At 40.5% G+C, this 18,752-nt stretch overlaps 1 protein-coding gene across 4 annotated transcripts in view; it reads left to right on the forward strand.

The window, feature by feature from the left end:
- Positions 1 to 18,752, forward strand: part of LOC133512158 (contactin-associated protein-like 5) — a 219,008-nt gene that overhangs the window by 52,497 nt on the left and 147,759 nt on the right. For 3 of the 4 annotated variants that reach the window (XM_061841507.1, XM_061841508.1, XM_061841510.1), the window contains exons 2-3: positions 9,940 to 10,050; positions 11,285 to 11,478. In XM_061841507.1, coding sequence (XP_061697491.1) covers positions 9,940 to 10,050; positions 11,285 to 11,478 — 305 coding nt within the window. Of the gene's footprint in view, positions 1 to 8,775; positions 8,841 to 9,939; positions 10,051 to 11,284; positions 11,479 to 18,752 lie in introns of all 4 variants that reach the window. The other variant, XM_061841509.1, reaches the window with a different exon arrangement.

Consider the following 18,752-nt stretch of genomic DNA (forward strand, 5'->3'; position numbering starts at 1 on the left):
AGTTGAGATATTCTGTAACACAAGTATCTTTTTTATCATTTCCTGATTTTGTGGGTGGGACTAAAATACCACGTGATGTCACAAGGCTGGCACAAATACTTTGTAGTGTGAGTTTCCCCACTCACCATATAAGGACAAAGGACATTTTTTTCATTTTGCTGTGCTTCTCTGTTGTGACTTAGCTGTGCTTGGCTTCGATAACAAGGCCCATTCTCCAGCACTCAATAAGGAAGCGAACGCCCTGACACCCTGAAAATGCATCTTTGCTGGATGCCTCAATTTATAGAACACCTCGCTGACATGGTGAGGTGCACATCAACACCAGCACCTGACTATGCAGTGCCAATTGTATGCCGAATAGTTTGTAAACTTTCTCAAGAGACAGCATGGCTTTGTGGGTAACTATTGAATGGAGCAGTGGCTCTAAATACTTGGGTTTCCTCCTATTGTCCCACTGTCATCAGGCGTCATGTTCGGCTGTGACATTATGTCACCAGCAATGGGGGTGAGTTGATGTGTGCTTATTTTTATGATTATAGTCCCCATTAACCATTCAAGTTTGAAGTTAGGCCTCATAACCTCATGTTACGTCATATACGATATCACCCCTTCAGTATCTTTGATTGCTTTTGGTGCGTCCGTTCAACGTGCCCACAATGTCTAGGAGCTCGGAGGTAGCCCTGATTATTCAAGTTTTGAAGACTGATTTTATATATTTAGAAATTTTTTTCATTTTTTATATATTTAGAGATTTGTTTTCATTTATTCCAATTTCGTAGGCTTGTTAACATTGCTCCTCTCTGTGGTGTGTTGACTTAACATGAGTAGTATTTTTGGCCCTGCTTAGTGCCACTATAACACACACGGAGAACCCCCACATACATACAATATTCACAGTCATATACAGTATTCTGTCTGCTGTGTGGGGAAATCATATTAAAATATCCTCTCTGTTTTGCACTTACTTAAGCTATATCCCAACCACCAGAGCTCAGTGCTGCCAAGTATATATGTTACTACAAAAACCTCACAAAACTCTAAATTCAGAAATCCCTGTATATATAAAAAAAATGTTGACGGTGGCAATGCTGAACTTTAATATACATTAGCAAGTGAACACTGCGTACATACCAATCGATACAAAAACCTCACAAAACTCTAAATTCAGAAATCCCTGTATATATTAAAAAAAAATGTTGACGGCGGCAATGCTGAACTTTAATATACATAAGCAAGAGAACACTGTGTACATACCTATCAATCAGTGACAGCCAGCTATCTAGTTCCTTCCATGTGGAAGTCTAGAGCTTCATTTAAAGTACTACAACCAATTGTTTGATGCTGACTGCAATGAGGGCTAGTGAGGTGTGCTAACACTTCATGAAATATGATGATGTTATGTATGAGAATGGTTTCGAATGTCCAAAATTACTTCCAAGTTTGCGGTATATTTTTCACAGAAATGTTGCACAATCTTTTAAATTATACAACTGTCTGGGCATTACGGGTACCGCGCTATCATTGCAAGTAGAAACTGCTATAGTCCTGAAGTGGATGAAAAAAATAAAAGTCATCATGCCGTATACGCCACTTCTTAAGTCTTCTAACTGGCTGACAGTTAGTTAAACAATACATATTAAAGTGTTAACACTAGTCCACCAATCACTAAATGGTTTAGGCCCAGGAGACCTTACTGGTATGTGTAAAGAATACAAACAAAGAAAAATCTATTGACTCAGTTTGGCTAAGAGAACCCCAAATGCAAACTAAACATGTTCAAGCAGCATTTATTAGACCTGATACAGCCAAGACTTGAATCAAATGCCAATTCAGGCTGCATTTCATTCAGTCTGCTCAGAAGCCTTTATGGAGATGGAGAGAGCTAAGAAATACTGAATGAGGGTTGACTTCAAAGTCTTCCGATCAAGTAAATAAAAATCATGGTTGCCGAATGTCACCTTTTTGTAAGAACTGATCATTTTACAAATACATTTTTCCTAATAGTGTCATACGTTGACAATTTTGGATCACGTTTCTGCCAAAATGCCCTTCAACTGCCTGGCACCCAGTTCAGGGTGTTCACCGCCTCTCACCGAAAGATAGCTGGGATAGGCTCCAGCACTCCTGAGACCATAGTGAGGAGACGCAAAATGGAAGATGAATGAATGAATGAATGAATTTCCACACCAACTTTCATGGCGAACCTCTTGTGGTAAATGATACATACTAGTGTTTCTAATAACACAGATGAATACATTCTGTCGTTTTAAGGTGCTGTGTTACATCCGATTTTTGCATTTCTGGAATCAAAGTACAAACATTTAAAGCAACCTTTAGCGACAATTAATTGCATCGCCGACTTGTCACAAGTTGGAAATGTGCAATTTCACAGTTTTTCTTGAAAATTACACAAGCTTTGTTCACCCAAAATATAGAACATTATCCTTTAACGACTGCACTTTATTCCCATCATACTGTAGGTTTATTCATATTTTATAATAACAGTCTTAATTTTTTTGCCCCAATGCATTAAAGTTTTATATTATTTTCTATTCCATGTAATTCAGTTAATTATGTATTGTTATTTTAAATATTTAATTTCACTTGTCTTATTTTGCTCTTTTATTTCATTTATGTAAAAGCATACTGAGTCGCCTTTGAAATTGAAATGTGTTATGCAAATAACCTTGCCTATAGCACTCTGTGCAGTGCCCTATGTGGTCAAAAGTATTGGAACAGATATAGGAAGTGAAAAGTGGAGAAAATGCAGCGTTGTTCTCCATTTTAATAATGTCTTCTCAACAACAACAAACAGTCAAACTCAATTTACGAGGACCGAAAACATTTCCCTGAAGAACACTACAGATTAGCATTGGATTGTTTTTGATCCATGTTAGAATGTTTTCGTATACAGTAGAATGTAGATGATGGTGTACACTAATATGGACAAAGGCGTTGGGAAACTGTGAATTTAGAGTTGTAAAAGTGAGCAACATATGGCATTGTCTAAACAATTGACCCCTCCGTACAGGGCACTTAACCACGCCTCCTGAAGTGACGTCACGCCACATGCGCTGACGTAAGACAAACAATTAGTAAAAATGGCAAATATAATACAATACAATACAATACATTATTAACTGAGACAGAGTCCATGCTTCGGATTTCATTCAAATCAACGATATATTATAGATTCTAAATACAATACATTCTTAACTGAGAGAGACGCCATGCTTCTGATTTCATTCAATCATTCACACGTAGCAATGTTACGCTAGCGAAGAACGTCTCATTCATTTATACGAGACGTGTATTGAAAATCAAATATAGGGCATATCTTCGGCAAACACAGTCTGGTTAAGCTTCGGCCGCGAGCCGGCAAGAAAGCGACACGTTTGTGCAGTCCGATCATCGCTAAATATCGTTCAACAAAGAATAAGTGTGTCAATCGTTCACACGTAGCAATGTTATGCTAGCAAAGAACTTCGAATTCATTTATACGAGACATGTATTAAAAATCAAATATAAGGCATACCTTTGTGCAAACATATCTGTTCCGGTTGATATTAGATGGATTTAGTTGATGATGCGGTCTTCCACAAAGTTTGATCCATCGAAGGCATTTTTCGTAATGGGTCTTCGGTTTTGGAAAGGGTACGAATCGAACTCCACCAACTAGCCTTTCAGGATACCTGTCGTCACTATTACAAAGTCCGTGACTACACCTCTTAACCATATTTTTTGTTAAATAACCCAAATACGTGATAAAACGCTAACAAAACCTATACTGGACCATGCAATGTTTTCTGAGAAAATGGCGGGAGCAAAAACGGGCTTTGGTTTATGCAGATCTCTGGCCTCTGATTGGTCAGTGACGCGGATTGCGCAATATCCACGGAGGGGTCAATTAAATGTGTCTCTTACACTCTCTCACCCTCACTTCCTACCAACACGTGATAACGCTTGTTTATCAACATAACTCTGTTGAGTGGGGGATATTGGCAGTGCCCTAATGCTGTGGTTGGCCTCCCTGTGTCCGGCACCCCTCACCTTAAATTAACTGTTTTATGACTGGTATTGTATGCATAAATGTTAAATCAGCACCAGGCCCACCACCTTGTTGACAAATGTCTTTTGATGGTTCGAATTTGCAAATATAGTAACAATAAGAAATGGACACAGGATGGATGAAACTCATAGAAAACATACTAAACACGCTCTAATGCAACTGAGTCAGAGTCAATTAAACATTTGTGTTGTCAATTATAATCCATTGTTCCTGGTGTTTTTTGTTTTGAAGCAATGCACAACTGGGTGACATTATCATGTCTGGAAAGAAAAAATAAGAATGACTGCCAAAAGACACACTGATTACAGCAAGCCTGTAAAAAACAAAGGGTGAACACTGGACTGTAATTCTTCATCCTTGGGTTATTTTAATCAAAGCATGTCACACATAGCAGTGGCTCATTGTCCTGGGCTCCCACAGCCTTCAAGAGGGCTGTAAAAAAAAGGATGGAAAAAAGAAGTGTGCGATGAGCAGGACACGACAGTCTGATTTTAAAAAGGCTATAAAAGGAGGGGGAACGGTGTGATGTAATTCCTGATCCTTGCGTTAGTTTTATTAAAACATGTTTTATGGAGCAGTAGTTCATTTGTGTGACACAGTACGGCTGATTTGAAGACTGCAAGAAGAGAGTGATAACTTATTCTAGATCCTCGCGTTAGTTCGACCAAAAAGCATATCGCAGATATTTTATTAAGACAAGTGGGAACTGTATTAATTTGGAGAAGACATACTTATGGTAGCTAAAGATAGGTCACAATCACAATTGCAAACGGCAAAATAAAATGGCATTAACATGCAAGGAAATGCAAAAGCCACTAGGTAACAACATTGGTCCGGAGCATAGAGACATTAATATACATCGGAAGTGACCTCTATAATTTGTTCTGGATTACCAGGAACTCATATTACCAATGGACCAATGGAGCTCCCTTTTTATTGAATAAATATACAAAAAAAGATGCATTATAACTAAATATCTCAATATATCTCAATATATCCATAACACCCAAAGCTAAAGAAACACATTTCAAAACCTTAACGATATCTATACTTGTAATGATTTTCTGGAACTGAAAACATTGATTGTATCATTAAAATAAAATATTTTGGAAAGTGTTTTATTAATCAATATAAAAAAAGGACAACAAATGAATTAAGATGGAATACAAAGACATTAGTATGGAATAATAATAATACAAAATTAAAAAAAAAAAACAGGAAATGTTGTATAACACCCAAATTATTATTGCTAAACAATGTATCCAAACATGCAGATTCATGAAATTTCACCCACTGTTTTTAATTTTTATGAATAAAGTAAAGAATGGGGGCGCCACGGTGGTAAAGCTGGTAAAGCGTTGGCTTCACAGGTCTGAGGTCCCGCGTTCAATCCCACACCCGCCTATGTGGAGTTTGCATGTTCTCCCCGTGCCTGCATAGGTTTCCCTCGACATTCCAAAAACATGCAATATTAATTAGACACTCTAAATTGCCCCTAGGTATGATTGTGAGTGGGGCTGTTTGTCTCAAGGTGCCCTGTGATTGGCTGGCAACCAGTTCAGGGTGTACCCTGCCACCTGCCCGTTGACAGCTGGGATAGGCTCCAGCACTCCCCATGACCCTCGTGAGGATAAGTGGTGAAGAAAATGAATGGATGGGATATAGTAAAGAATGGCGGCACGGTACTCAACCGGTGAGCACATCTGCCTCACAGTTCTGAGGACCTGGTTCAAATCTGGCCACAGTTGTCGCCTGTGTGGCATTTGCATGGTCTCTTCTTGCCTGTGTGGATTTTCTCCAGGTACTCTGGTTTGCCAGTTCTGGGTGTTCCCTGCCTCCCACCCGGAGTTGGCTGGGATAGGCTCCAGCATGTCCACGGGCCTAGTGAGGATGAGCAGTATGGAAAATGGAATGGAAAAATTGATGAACCTGAAAAGAAAACACACTGAAATGGGTGAAATGCAAACAAGCCTTAAAATGTGTACGATGGTAGGCATGTTTTCTTTTTCAATTAGGCCACTTACTTTTTAGTTGTTTGTTCATTTTTATCTTTCATGATCTTGTTACATGTTCTCCTCTGTTCATGTTTTGTGAATTTTTCTTCATTCATCCATTCATTTTCTAACCTACTTATCCTCACAAGGGTCACGGGAGTGCTGGAGCCTATCCCAGCTGTCATCTTGTAGGAGGCAGGGTACACCCTGAACTGGTTGGCAGACAATTGCAGGGCACATAGAGAGAGACACCCATTTGCAGTCAAAATTTAGGGCAAATTAAGTCTCCAATTAATGCATGTTTTTGGATGTGGGAAGAAACCAGAGTGCACATAGAAAACTCACATAGCCACGCGGAGAACATGCAAATTCCACATATGTGGGGTCGGGATTTGAACCCCGACCCTCAGAACTGTGAGGCCAATGCTCCAACCAGTTGCTCCACTGTGCCTTTTAGATACTTAAGTAAAATAAAAAAAAATAGAGTAAGCCAGTAATGGTGAAGATACAAGAGTGACTTGTACTGTTATCTGGGTAAAAAAAGTGGCATCAAACATCCCTGCTGTGAACACCATGAATCTACTACTATATATTTGTCTATTATTCCATGGATACAACAAATGAATGGATCACTAGTTTGGAAATCAGAGGTCAGTCAAACATTATTTGCTCATATTTTTAAAATATATTTAAAAATGGAGACTATTGACAAAGAAATGCTTGCAATAGCTCAGTGGTATTTAAAACAAAGACTATCTGTAATTTTGGTATTTTAGCAAGGGACATGAAATTGAAGCCCACGATTTGATTTGGCAGACCACATAAAATTATGCAGCAGGCCAGAATTGGCCGCCGGGGTTCTTCATTTTTACATTATGAGTTATATAGTCGGAGGGAGTACCGCACTCACTTCAGTTGTATCTTAATGGTGCTGTGTTGTGAGTTAATGTCATGTAATTGTGACGTGTCTCGGCCACCGCTCACACAGTACAATGTCCTCTTTAAGGTATAATAACCCTACAGCAGCACAAACATGAAGCTCAGCCAAGTCTTCACGGTGAAGTGTTGTGCATGTAAACAAATGGAAAGCAAGATAAGACGATGGAGGCTCATCCAAGAAGAGGATCAAAAGTGGGACCAAGGATACTTTTGACAGATTACCAGCTCAGTTCTTGCATAATAACCCCGGCTGTGCTGTGTCAAGATGCCATGCCAGCGCTCTCATTCCCCACCCCCCACCACCCACGCCCTTCCAATGAACATCTGTGAGTGCGGTTGCCGCCCCGCCAACAATTTGAATCTCAGGATAAGACGGCTTGATCCATTTTAGTCACACTTGGAACTCGGGATTAGCGGAGAAATCTCTCGACGAGCGAGTGCAATCAAAGCGGGTCAGTCGGAATGTGGTGGGACGCTCCAAAATGCAAGGGAGCACATGCTGTCAGCATCGTTCATCAGATGGATGGCCTGTTGCCGGGAGAAAAGAAATAAATAAACAAACTTGACCAAGACTTAATACGGCTTTTTGTAGCCTGGAGGCAAAGGGCTCTTAGACGCACAGTGATGGAGCGATGATTGTAATCAAACTGGCGCCAGTTTTCATTACACTCTGTCATTCTGGGTCTGAATGCAACAACTCAGTTAATCCAAGCTGGGAAGTGACTGCTGTTGTTTGACTGGCTGCTCTCATTGTGGCGGGGTTCGGGGTGTAGGGACCAAGAATCAAGGGAGGGAAGGAGGGAGGTAAAAGGGTGTGCGATTGACAGGTTTGGATGGCGAGACTGAACCAGCTCTTGCCTGTTGCATTGCAACATGGGACGCTGATGTGCGCACTCACATGCAAGCACATACTCAGGGGGAGCGTTTTGTGTCTCGTTTGAAGGGTCACTGCATGGGTTAATAGACTGTTTGAAGCATCTGAGAGCTGGATAAGTGAGGCAGCCTTGTTATTTTCTCTAATCCTTGCTTTCAAAGCTGCAACGCCGACAGGTAAAGACGCCCTTTGCACCAAGGCGTCCCACAGCTCGCAACTTCCTTTATTTTCTACCGTCATGCTGCAAACTGGATGAATCCATGTCAGGGCAAACAGTCCTGCTTAATTACTGAAGCATGGATGCAAAAATCAAGAACAGCATATAGAATGTGAACACAATGTATTTTGAAATGCTGGGTTGCAATTGTTTCCCTGATGTAACTTAAAGATAATAATCTGTACAAGAATCATTCTGTTGCCTTTCTAAATCTTAAATATTACTGGTTATGTATTAAACAGGAACAAATTTGGATTTTTTTTTTCTAAGACTGATATAATTTCAAAGACCTATATTTGACAAAATAAAATGCCAATAACTGATTAATCATCTGAGGAAATTGAAATATATATAATGAATATAATAACTTATTTTTCAATGTCTTTACACTTAGAACAATATGTATCCAAATTACAGACAGAATATTTGACTGTATTACCATACATGTCCTTTAAGTTTTGATTATATTTGCAACTCCATCCATTTTCTTTGGTGCTTATTCTCACGAGAATCATGGGGAGTGCTGGAGCCTATCCTGGCTGTCAACGGGCAGGAGGCGGGGTACACCCTGAACTGATTGCCAGCCAATCGCAGGGCATACAGAGACAAACAGCCGCACTCACAATCACAGCTAGGGGCAATTTAGACTGTCCAATTAATGTTGCATTTTTTTGGGATGTAGGAGGAAACCTGAGTGCCCGGAGAAAACCCACGCAGGTGTGGGGAGAACAGACAAACTCCACACAGGTGGGTCCGGGTTCGAACCCAGGTTCTCAGAACTTTGAGCCCAATGCTTTACCAGCTGAACCACCGTGCCGCCGAGAGAAGTCATTTTTTAAAAAAAATTAAAAACAAATACCAGCAACAATAAAATTGGCAGTTTTTTTTTTTTTTTGGGGGGGGGGTGTTTCATTAGGCAGCACAGTGGAACATCTGGTTAGGGCATTAGCTTTAGGGCATTAGTGTACCCCGCCTCTGCCCGATGACAGCTGGAATAGGCTCCAGCACTCCCACGATCCTTGCGAAGATACTGTAAGCAGCTCGTAAAATGAATAAATCGATTAATTTTTAAATGAACATTTTAACTTGTTTACAAGTTTTAAAAAGGTGATTGTCAATTTTAAAAGTAATTCGCCATTTACACTTTTATGTTTTACTTGTGGTACAACTTTTTTCATTCAACAGAATTGGACACTGGTCATGAAAACCAGTGTCATACTTTTTGTTTTCATTAGAGCCCTGCCAAAAACACAACCACTTCTTTTGTTTTTAATGACAAACGTAAGACTGTTTTGAATAATATATTAAGATAGATAATATGTAATAAAGTCAAAAGTCTCACAGAATCCCTAACACACGGTGTAGCGTTTGGCATGTGTTGATGTATGGCTTTAAGGGGCATAACAAATAGGTTGGTTAGTTTTCATTTTGTTTCTCCCATTCAATAAACAGCTGAAAGTGCTTTGTCGACAGTAATACTCAACTTTTCCAACTGAAATTTTCACAACACAAGGCAAAACATCGACCAAGCGACTGTTCATATTTGAAAAAAAGTTGAAATCAATGGACCATTGTATTAGTCATTGTTCATGTTGACCAAAACTAAAACAAAGACGGTCACCTAAGAATGAGGGTATCATTGTCATGAGCATGATTAAAATCTCAGTGTGATGCAGCGTATCTATGTAAATATGCAAGTGAAAAAATTTCAAAGGGTTATTCTAATACAGCCAAATTAAGATTTTTTTTTTGCGGCTCATTAATTCCATCCCTGCTCATTTACATTGTTTACATGTGACTAAAAATAAAAGTCACTGTTGTCACTCTTGTTGTTGTTCCCCGGCAGATAATTGCAACAGCCCTTTGGTGTCCACATTGCTGCGCTCGTCTTTTCAGAGCTCCTCGCAGTCGTCAGTCAGTTACGCCGCCCACCACGCAAAGTTGCACAGGAGAGACGGTGAGTGTCTGTGCTGCGACCAGCTGGTACTTCGGCTGTTTATGTGTTGTTTTTTTTTTTTTTGTAAGATGTTTAAACTTTAAATTGTCCCTTTATGACTCCCCTTTCTTCCACCATGGTGAAACATTTTCTTTGAATACATGCAGACTTGAACTTCACTTCATCCATAAACTCATGTCATCCAATACATGATAGCTTTCCATTAATTCACTAACATTTCGTTAGTGAGGCGGCACTTTGGACGACTGGTTTTAGCGTTTTCCACACAGTTCTGAGCAACAGGTTTCAAATCCCGGCCTCCCCCTGTTTGGAGTTTCCATGTTCTCCCCGTGCTTGCGTACGTTTTCTCTGGGCACTCCAGTTTCCTCCCATTTCCCAAAAACATGCATTCATTGGAGACTTTAAATTGCCCCGAGGTGTGATTGGGAGTGCGACTGTTGTATGTCTCCATGTACCCTGCGATTGGCTGCAAACTTGTCCAGGGTGTACCACCCCTCCTGCCCAATGACAGCTTGGACAGGCTCCAGCAGTCTCTTATGAGGATAAGGGGCTCAGATGATGGATGGATGGATGGCTGGATAGATGGATGCATGGATAGTTGTTAGTTGTTAAGACATATGTCTCATGTTAAGATGTTCCTGATTAGAATCTTGGAAATTGCGAACCCTCCCTGTGGTTGTATAAATTTTATTCTCGTCCTCCCACATTATAAATACATAAATGTATTTGAGATACACATTGAAGAGTTTACAGGTGTGACTGTGATTGTGAAGGGTTGTTTTTGTATGGATGCTCTGACCAATCAAGGCTGATGCCTGCCACAAACCAAGTCAGCTAGAAAAGGCTTCTCTCACCCTCGACCTTATTGAGATGAAATCAGTATCAAATAAAAAAAAGATTGATACAATATAATAAGACTTTGAAGGAGCTAGTGTCTAAGATACTTTAATATGTGGAAAATAAATAATTTTTATTGAGGCCGTTAACCTGAAAGGAAGAACACGGTGGATTTGTAAAGACATCAAATGCCAGATGTTTCGGATACCTGAGTTCAAAGTTCAACACATTCCTTTTAACAGCTCACTGATTTGTGTCAAACTATTTGAACTTTCCATCCGATTTCCCATCTCCCACCCATGAGAATGCAACACAACTGCACCGCAATGCTAGGAGTGACTCAGCTCCAAACCACAAGAGTTGACCAAATCAATGTTGCATCGATTTTTACCGTCAGGGGCCGGTGGCTGGTCTCCGGTGGCCAGCGACAAGGAACCGTGGCTCCAGTTGGACTTCAGGGAGCAGATGGAATTGACAGCGGTGGCCACACAGGGATGCTACGACAGCTGGGACTGGGTCAGCTCGTACATCGTCCTCTACAGCGACACAGGCCGAACGTGGAGACGATATCGCCATGAAAATGGCACAGAGGTCAGTGATTATCATATTGCTATATGTTCTGATAACGCATTGATAAGCTAGCATCAAAAAACAATGCCACACTTTTATATATCAAATCTATGATCTCTTCATTTGACATCTTTTGTTTTTGTGGTACTTTTATCTGACATCTTTGATATCTAATTTGATATCTACTTTATCTATCAATAGTACTGTCAGTGTTTCTATCCAACTATGTTATGGCATGGTCATCTGTTACACATAAAATATTGATAGTCGAACTGAACAGTCTCACACTTGTTTATCATATGTATGGGATTTGTGGTATATATAGTGTATGATGTATGTCACCAGCATAATGATCCCATGTTTATCTATCCACAAGAAAGTAGCTGTATATAATTTCTGAAGTGTTACAGTATATTCAAATTTATTAACGAAGCAAAAAATGTTTTTATTAAAATAAAATCATTCTTCCATTGCATGTTTTTATGAAAAAGAAAGATGAAAAAAAAAAAAGCCTGACTAAAACAAGACCTTTAGACCCAAATTGAGCTGCTAACCTAAGTCAAGCGCCTCAAAATAAAAAACCATTAAACTAAAATAAAACAATAGTAAATAAAATAATAATAAAATGTTCAACCCCTCAAATTTCACTCAATTAAAGCTTGGGTCTCATCAAAACTGTTATGCTAGCAACACTGTGTGTCACAGCTAATGGCAGGTCCCATCTGCAAGAGGCATTGTTCAATAACCTCCAATCAGTTCCACAAAACCTATTGACAACATAGAAAAATGAAAACAAAACTTGATATGTCTGACAAAGACTTAGCTAATTTCGCTATGGCGCCATTGGGCAATTACACGCTAATTGGATTGACAGGTAGAAAAAGAAGCCACGAGAGAACAATTTACCAGCTTGTTAACAGCTTTTGACATAACTGGGACGAATACAATAAAGACTGGATGACATATGCCAATATCAGGGCTATTTTTTCCAAGATGAACTGAGGCCATTTAAAAGAAAAAAAAGAAGGAAAAGATGCATGAACTGAATCTAGATACATACCATATACAGTATATCTGGAAATTGCTGTTACATCAATACCCAATCAGCCTGTTCAATCAATAGGGATTCAGTTATTACATTTTCACACAACTTCTGTTTTCAAAATGGCTAATAACAACTGCGACTGGCTGGCAAACAGATTAGGGTGTACCCTGCCTCCTGCCCCAAGATAGGTGAGATGGGCTCCAGCACTCTCGTGACTCAGTAGCTCAGATAATGGGTGGATGGAAGGGTAGATGGATGGCTGAATATCACCTTCTGGTGAGTCATAGAAGCCACATTGTCCAGATTTTCTTAAATGTTCAGTCGTTTTACCTTGGTTAAAAATTGGTGCTGGAAAACAGTGAAATGCCTTTCTTTCCTGTAATGTTGCAGCCAAACACCAAACAGTAATCCACCCAGGCCTTAGTCTAGGATTAGGAGTTTAGGGATACTGAACTACTGCCCAGGCAAAATAATTATTGCTTTGATATGTATTTTACCAAAGTTTAATTTCTACATTTATTAAAAAGAAGCAAAACGTGTCACTTTCTGGGAAACTTTGCACCAGTGTGTGTGAGACTTTCAATTTGTATCGTAATGGGTTGCATTGTGTGAACCAACGTGGCTTGTCAGTTTGACCTGTTTTTTTTTTTTTTTTAATCAGGGTTATTTCTGCCTCTTTCTGACAACCCAATTACTGAATCATAATTTATGTTTGTGCCTTTTCCAAATTGTCCTTTTGAATTTTGTCCTGTTTTTAAATAAGGGGACATAAACTTTAAGTTTAGAATTTTTTTAAATTAGATTCCTTGAGTAATTGAAAAAAAAACATTGATTTTTAACATAATTGATAATTGCAGCCATAGTTATATTGTAAATAAAATCATCTCTTTGTTCCACCCTCTCTTACTGTCCAAATAAGGGATAGAATACCGTGCTCTATTTTTGTAGACTGTGCAAAGTGCGCCGCATGCGTGTGGTGTATCTTGATTTTTGGGCAAGCACAAGCATAGCTGGGGTTTTTGTAAATTAGGAAGACTGGTCTGAGTCAAGATGGGACACAATGAAGGTGTGTCCTTTGGCATCCGCCCAGCTCATGTGTCTATTTTGATGCTGAAATTCTGTCTGGACTTACTGTATATCTGTGCACACCACATCTAACTTTTGGTTCAGCTAATCAAACGTGGTTTTGGTGGATTTGTTGGGGCACATGCCTGGATTCCGAGATCCATGTTTATGTGGTGTATCAGTCATCTTTCATTGCTAAGTATTTAAATCGTGGACATCGAACACCCTAAATCACTATAGAAAATTCATTGATCCCAATATGCTGGTATGAGCAGGGGGGAGCACAGGAATGATATAGGTAGCAATTAGATAAAGGTCCACAGAAATCATTACATCACCATCTCATACTCTATTTAATCACGTTGCCTGTCACATCAGCCAAGAGCTGTGACAATGCTCCAGTCATGCACGGGTTGCTGAGTCCTCTTCCACACATAGACATCTACACAGAAGACTATTTTAATGCCTTTAAAAGGAATGTAAAATGCTGCTTCAATTTTACAGGATTTAAATCAGCTAAGAAAATACCCACACCTGCATGGACATCTCTCTTTTATGTCACAGCCAAGGCAAGCACAGAAAGGTGTGGAGGACCTAAATTCAGGGAATCAGGAAGGCAAAGCAGGAGTAGAGGAATCTCAAAAATCTCAAATTCTAAAAATAAAATACTCTGAGTGACACAGTATGACTTAAAGCTAAACTAGAAACTTGACATGACTTTCAAAAACGCAACAAGAAACCTGTGACATGATGGTGTACTGGTCTACACGCCTTTAGTGCGGGCAGTGTAGGATCGATTCCTGCTCAGTGATATTGTCGATATCTGCCGTGCGACTGACTGGCAACCACTTCAGGGTGTAGTCCGCCTTTCGCCCGAAGCTAGCTGGGATAGGCTCCAGCTTTCCCGCAACCATTGTGAGGATAAGCGGTTTGGATAATGACATGACATGACAAACCTGTGACAAAGACAAAGACAGGGTGAAAGTAAACAGTTAACTATATAGAGACTGATGAGACAAAAAGAAACCTGGACAGGACACAAGTGGTCGGAGGGAGCTGATTGGTCAATACAAGGGATGAGGGCAATTGAACAGGTGGACACAACTGCCAAAAAATATCAACACACAAGCCATGGAACACAGGAAAATCATAACAGCCCCAGCCTCCATTTCAATGAACAGATTTCAGATGTCCCAAAACAAAAAGTCACCAACCAAGGAGGTCTGGAGAAGGGCACAGTTACCCAACAGGGTCAGTCCGGTGGCTTCCCAGGCCACCCAAAGTTAGGTGTTGTGCAGTCCAGGAGGTCAGGTCAAGCGCTGGTGGAGCAGGAGCTTAAGGTGGAGGCCGCTGGTCAAGCACCCCTGGAACAGTAGTTGAAGGTGGCAGCTAAAGGTCATACAGCGCTGGCCGCATACTCCGGGGAGATGGCACGTGGGTCTGGCGCAGCTGCCGGGGTGATGGGACGGGGGCCTAGCTGGGAACCAGCACTGGAACCTGTCGGGGAGCTGGCACGGGGACTGCAGTTGCTTCCTCATCCTGCCACCATCAAGGCTTGATACGAGAGGCGAAAAGTGCATGGGGACTCGAGAAGGTGAACTAGGAAAGACAGGTGGTACAGAACAAGATGACTCCAGAGCTGGTTTGACTTGACATGACTTTGTCGAAAGGACAAAAACTGAGTTCTACTTGGGCGCCCCTGATGGCCACCACGCAGGGTTCCTGGATAACTGGCCAAACGGGTGCCCCAGAAAAGGTCATATGGACAAGACTTGGGCTTAAACTCACATGAGCTAGAGATGAGGAGACGTGACAAAAATTTACGAGAACTTGTAAAACTGGGGAAGGAACCAGGAAAAAAAAATCTGAGTCTGAATCGGACAGATGGTTATATATATCAAGGACCTCAAAATCAGAAAAATGTGTGTCCAATAAAATGGGAGTTTAAATAGTCTGGCGTGGTGAATAGTTATGACAAGTGGAGGACACTGATGGAAAGGAAGTAAAGGACAAAAACAACAGCTGACTGGAAGAGAGCAGGCTTGGCTGGCAGGCTGAAAACGCTGACAGGGAGACTGGCGGCGTGACCGGTGACACCGTGTTCTTCCCGCTGGGTCCAGTCTCGGTACGTCCATTCTGTTACGGTCGGGGCTAGTGAAGGACAAGAAAGGCACAACAAGGCGTGGAGAACCGAAATGCAGAGAAGCAGGGGAGGAAGGAAAGACTAGAGAAATCTCAAAAATATTCATTTCTAAAAACAACGTAAAGTAACAAAGTATGACTTACAGCTAAACTAGAAGCTTAACATAATTTTCAAAAACACAAGCAACAAAGCAACAAGCAACCTGTGACAAGGGCAATGGACCAACAAGAACCGAAAGAAAATGGGGAGTTAAATACACAGACTAAAGAGACAATGAGAAACACTGGGACAGGACGTAAATGGCTGGAGAAAGCTGATTGGTCAACAGAAGGGAGGGGGCAAACACAAACAGGTGGATACAACCGACATAATCAGCTCTCAGGAACACAGGAAAAAACAAACTAGACCAACCCAAACTGAGAATATAAGATTTTAGATGCTTTAGGGGTACCACAGTCCACAAAATGACCAAAACCCGGTCTATTCTGCCTTCTAGCACCGTTACACCAAGCAGAGCGCTGTATCTGAGTTAGTAATGAAAATAGAGCCCATAATGTTAATGGCCATTCATTCAGCTTGTCAGGACCACTTTGGGTTTATCGTTAACACACACACGACACAAGAGCTGACTTCTCTCATTCCAATTCAAACATACAACAGTGGGGCTATGTTTGATTCTATCGCACTTGGATCAAAGTCATGGTAGGTATAGCGTGTAAAAAAAGAAAAATTGAGAAGGGGATGTCGTATTTCATTGTGTTGAAATGTTGTTTTGTACTGTAAGGTTATTTATTTTTCTTGCTTATTTAAAAAGACCATACAATTTAAAAAAAATATACCAAATTTTATGGTTGCTGGGATTCAATTAATGGGAGTTTGACTTGCCCAAAAATGCCTTTCACTTTGGATAGCAATCAAATTTCTTGATTATAACACTCATTAAGCCCTGGATGGGAAAAATGTGTTAACCTCCAACATGGTTGGATGTTACATCTATTCATATATTACACCACATATCACATCGACAGGATAATAAATACACTCAAAACAGTCCTGTAAGTACAATCTTCTTCACTATTTCGATTATAAGAGTTTATAGCGGGTAATGACTATTGTAACCAGGTGACACGTAAGGTGCTTTTTGGCCGTCAGAGCTGCTAATGATATGGGATGTGACAATGTAGCCAAAAAGCTGTGACTGCTCTCAACAATTTCTCAACGCGTCGCCACAAAGATTCTCGCCACCCACGTATTTTAAACGTAAGGACCTGAATGTGACACAAACAGGTTTTTCTGTCACAGGTGCACTTTGCAAGGAAAGACTGAAAAGTGGCTTAGCGGATTATGTGTTTTGTGTGTGTGGGGGGGGGGGTGAGCTCTTTTTTGATAACATCACATTAGAGAAAATTTATTTTTTTTCAGATTTTTCCTTTATTTGTTTTATATGAATCAAGAAATACAAATGTTTTTATAGTCTGGATAAAACCAGTGCATAATGTAATTGTGACTAATTTGAAACCAATAACTAAAAAAAACAATTAAACAAGTAAAAAAAACATTTCTTGTACAGGCGGCACGGTCACTCAGCTGGAAAGCATTCCCCTAACAGTTCTGAGGTCCCGAATTCAATCGCGGACCCACCTTGACACATGGAATGGGCTCCAGCACTCCCGCAACCTTTGTAAAGATAGGCGGCTAAGAAAATGAATGGATGGATGGATTTTTGTACCTTTTTATCCTCACACCGGTTGTGTGGTTAAATATGGGGCTATAGCCAGATTACAACATGAACTGGTGTAACTACAGCTGTAAAGTATTGATCTTACAGTTCTGAGGACTTGGGTTCAAATCCAAGCTTCCCACTGTGTGGAGTTTGCATGTCCTTCCTGTGCCTTTGTGGGTTTTCACTGGACAGACGCAAAAGAAGATATTTCCATTTTTGTTGTTTATGTAGATTCATTGATTTATATAATACAGGGAGTCCTCAGACTACGATTGAGATCCATTCCCACAGTAGTGACTTAACTCGAATTTCAACTTAAGTCGGATTTCACCGTTAAAGTAAAAATTTACGCTGACTGCCTGGATGGGGTTCAGCATTCCTGGAACCCTCGTGAGGATAAGCTGCTCAGAAATAGATGGGTGTTGGTACATATAAAAAAAACCTAATACTTACTATTAGGGAAGGGAGGCAGACAAGACTCAGGTGTCGTAAAGTTGAAATGTCTTAGGTCGAGGCTGTATTAAACAGAGAACTCCCTGTACATAAATCAAAGAATCTACAGAAACAACAAAAATTGATATCTGCTTTTGCGTCTGAACTCTTCATGCATTAATTGCACACTTTAAATTGCCCCTAGGTGTCATTGTGATTGCGACTGTTGTCTGTCTCTATATGCCCTGGGATTGCCTGGCAACCTGTTTTGGGTGTACCACGCCTCCTGCCTGATGACAGCTGGAACTGGCTCCAGCATTCCCGTGAGCCTCTGTTTCTGAGCAAAATTATAGTGGAGTAAAGTATATTGGAGACTTTAGAGGCGGAGTGGTTGAAGGAGACATAGTTTGCATTTTTTTCATAAATTTAAACATATGTTTTAATATGTACTTTTCTGGGAGGAAAGGGGAGAAGGAGACTTGGTGGTGGAAGTCATTCGAGGTAAGAGATTAGTTAAGAAGAAGTGGGACAAGGAGAGAACTGATGAGAGGCGAAAGGAGTACATTGAGATGCGACGTAGGGCGAAGGTAGAGGTAGCGAAGGCTAAACAAGAGGCACAAGACGTACACCAGGTTGGAGACGAAAGAAGGAGAATAGGATCTCTACAGGTTGGCCAGACAGAGGGATAGAGATGTGTAGGATGTGAAGTAAGTACAGGGGATTAAGAATAGCAATGGAAATATGTTGACTGGTGCCAGTAGTGTGCTAAATTGATGGAAAGAGTACTTTAAGAAGGTAATAAAAAAAGAAAATGGGAGAGAAGGAAGGGTAGAAGAGGCAAGCGTGAATGACCTGGAAGTGGCAAGGATTAGTAAAGGGGAATTTAG

This window comes from Syngnathoides biaculeatus, chromosome 14 (genome assembly GCF_019802595.1).
Source record: "Syngnathoides biaculeatus isolate LvHL_M chromosome 14, ASM1980259v1, whole genome shotgun sequence".
Lineage (NCBI taxonomy): Eukaryota > Metazoa > Chordata > Actinopteri > Syngnathiformes > Syngnathidae > Syngnathoides > Syngnathoides biaculeatus.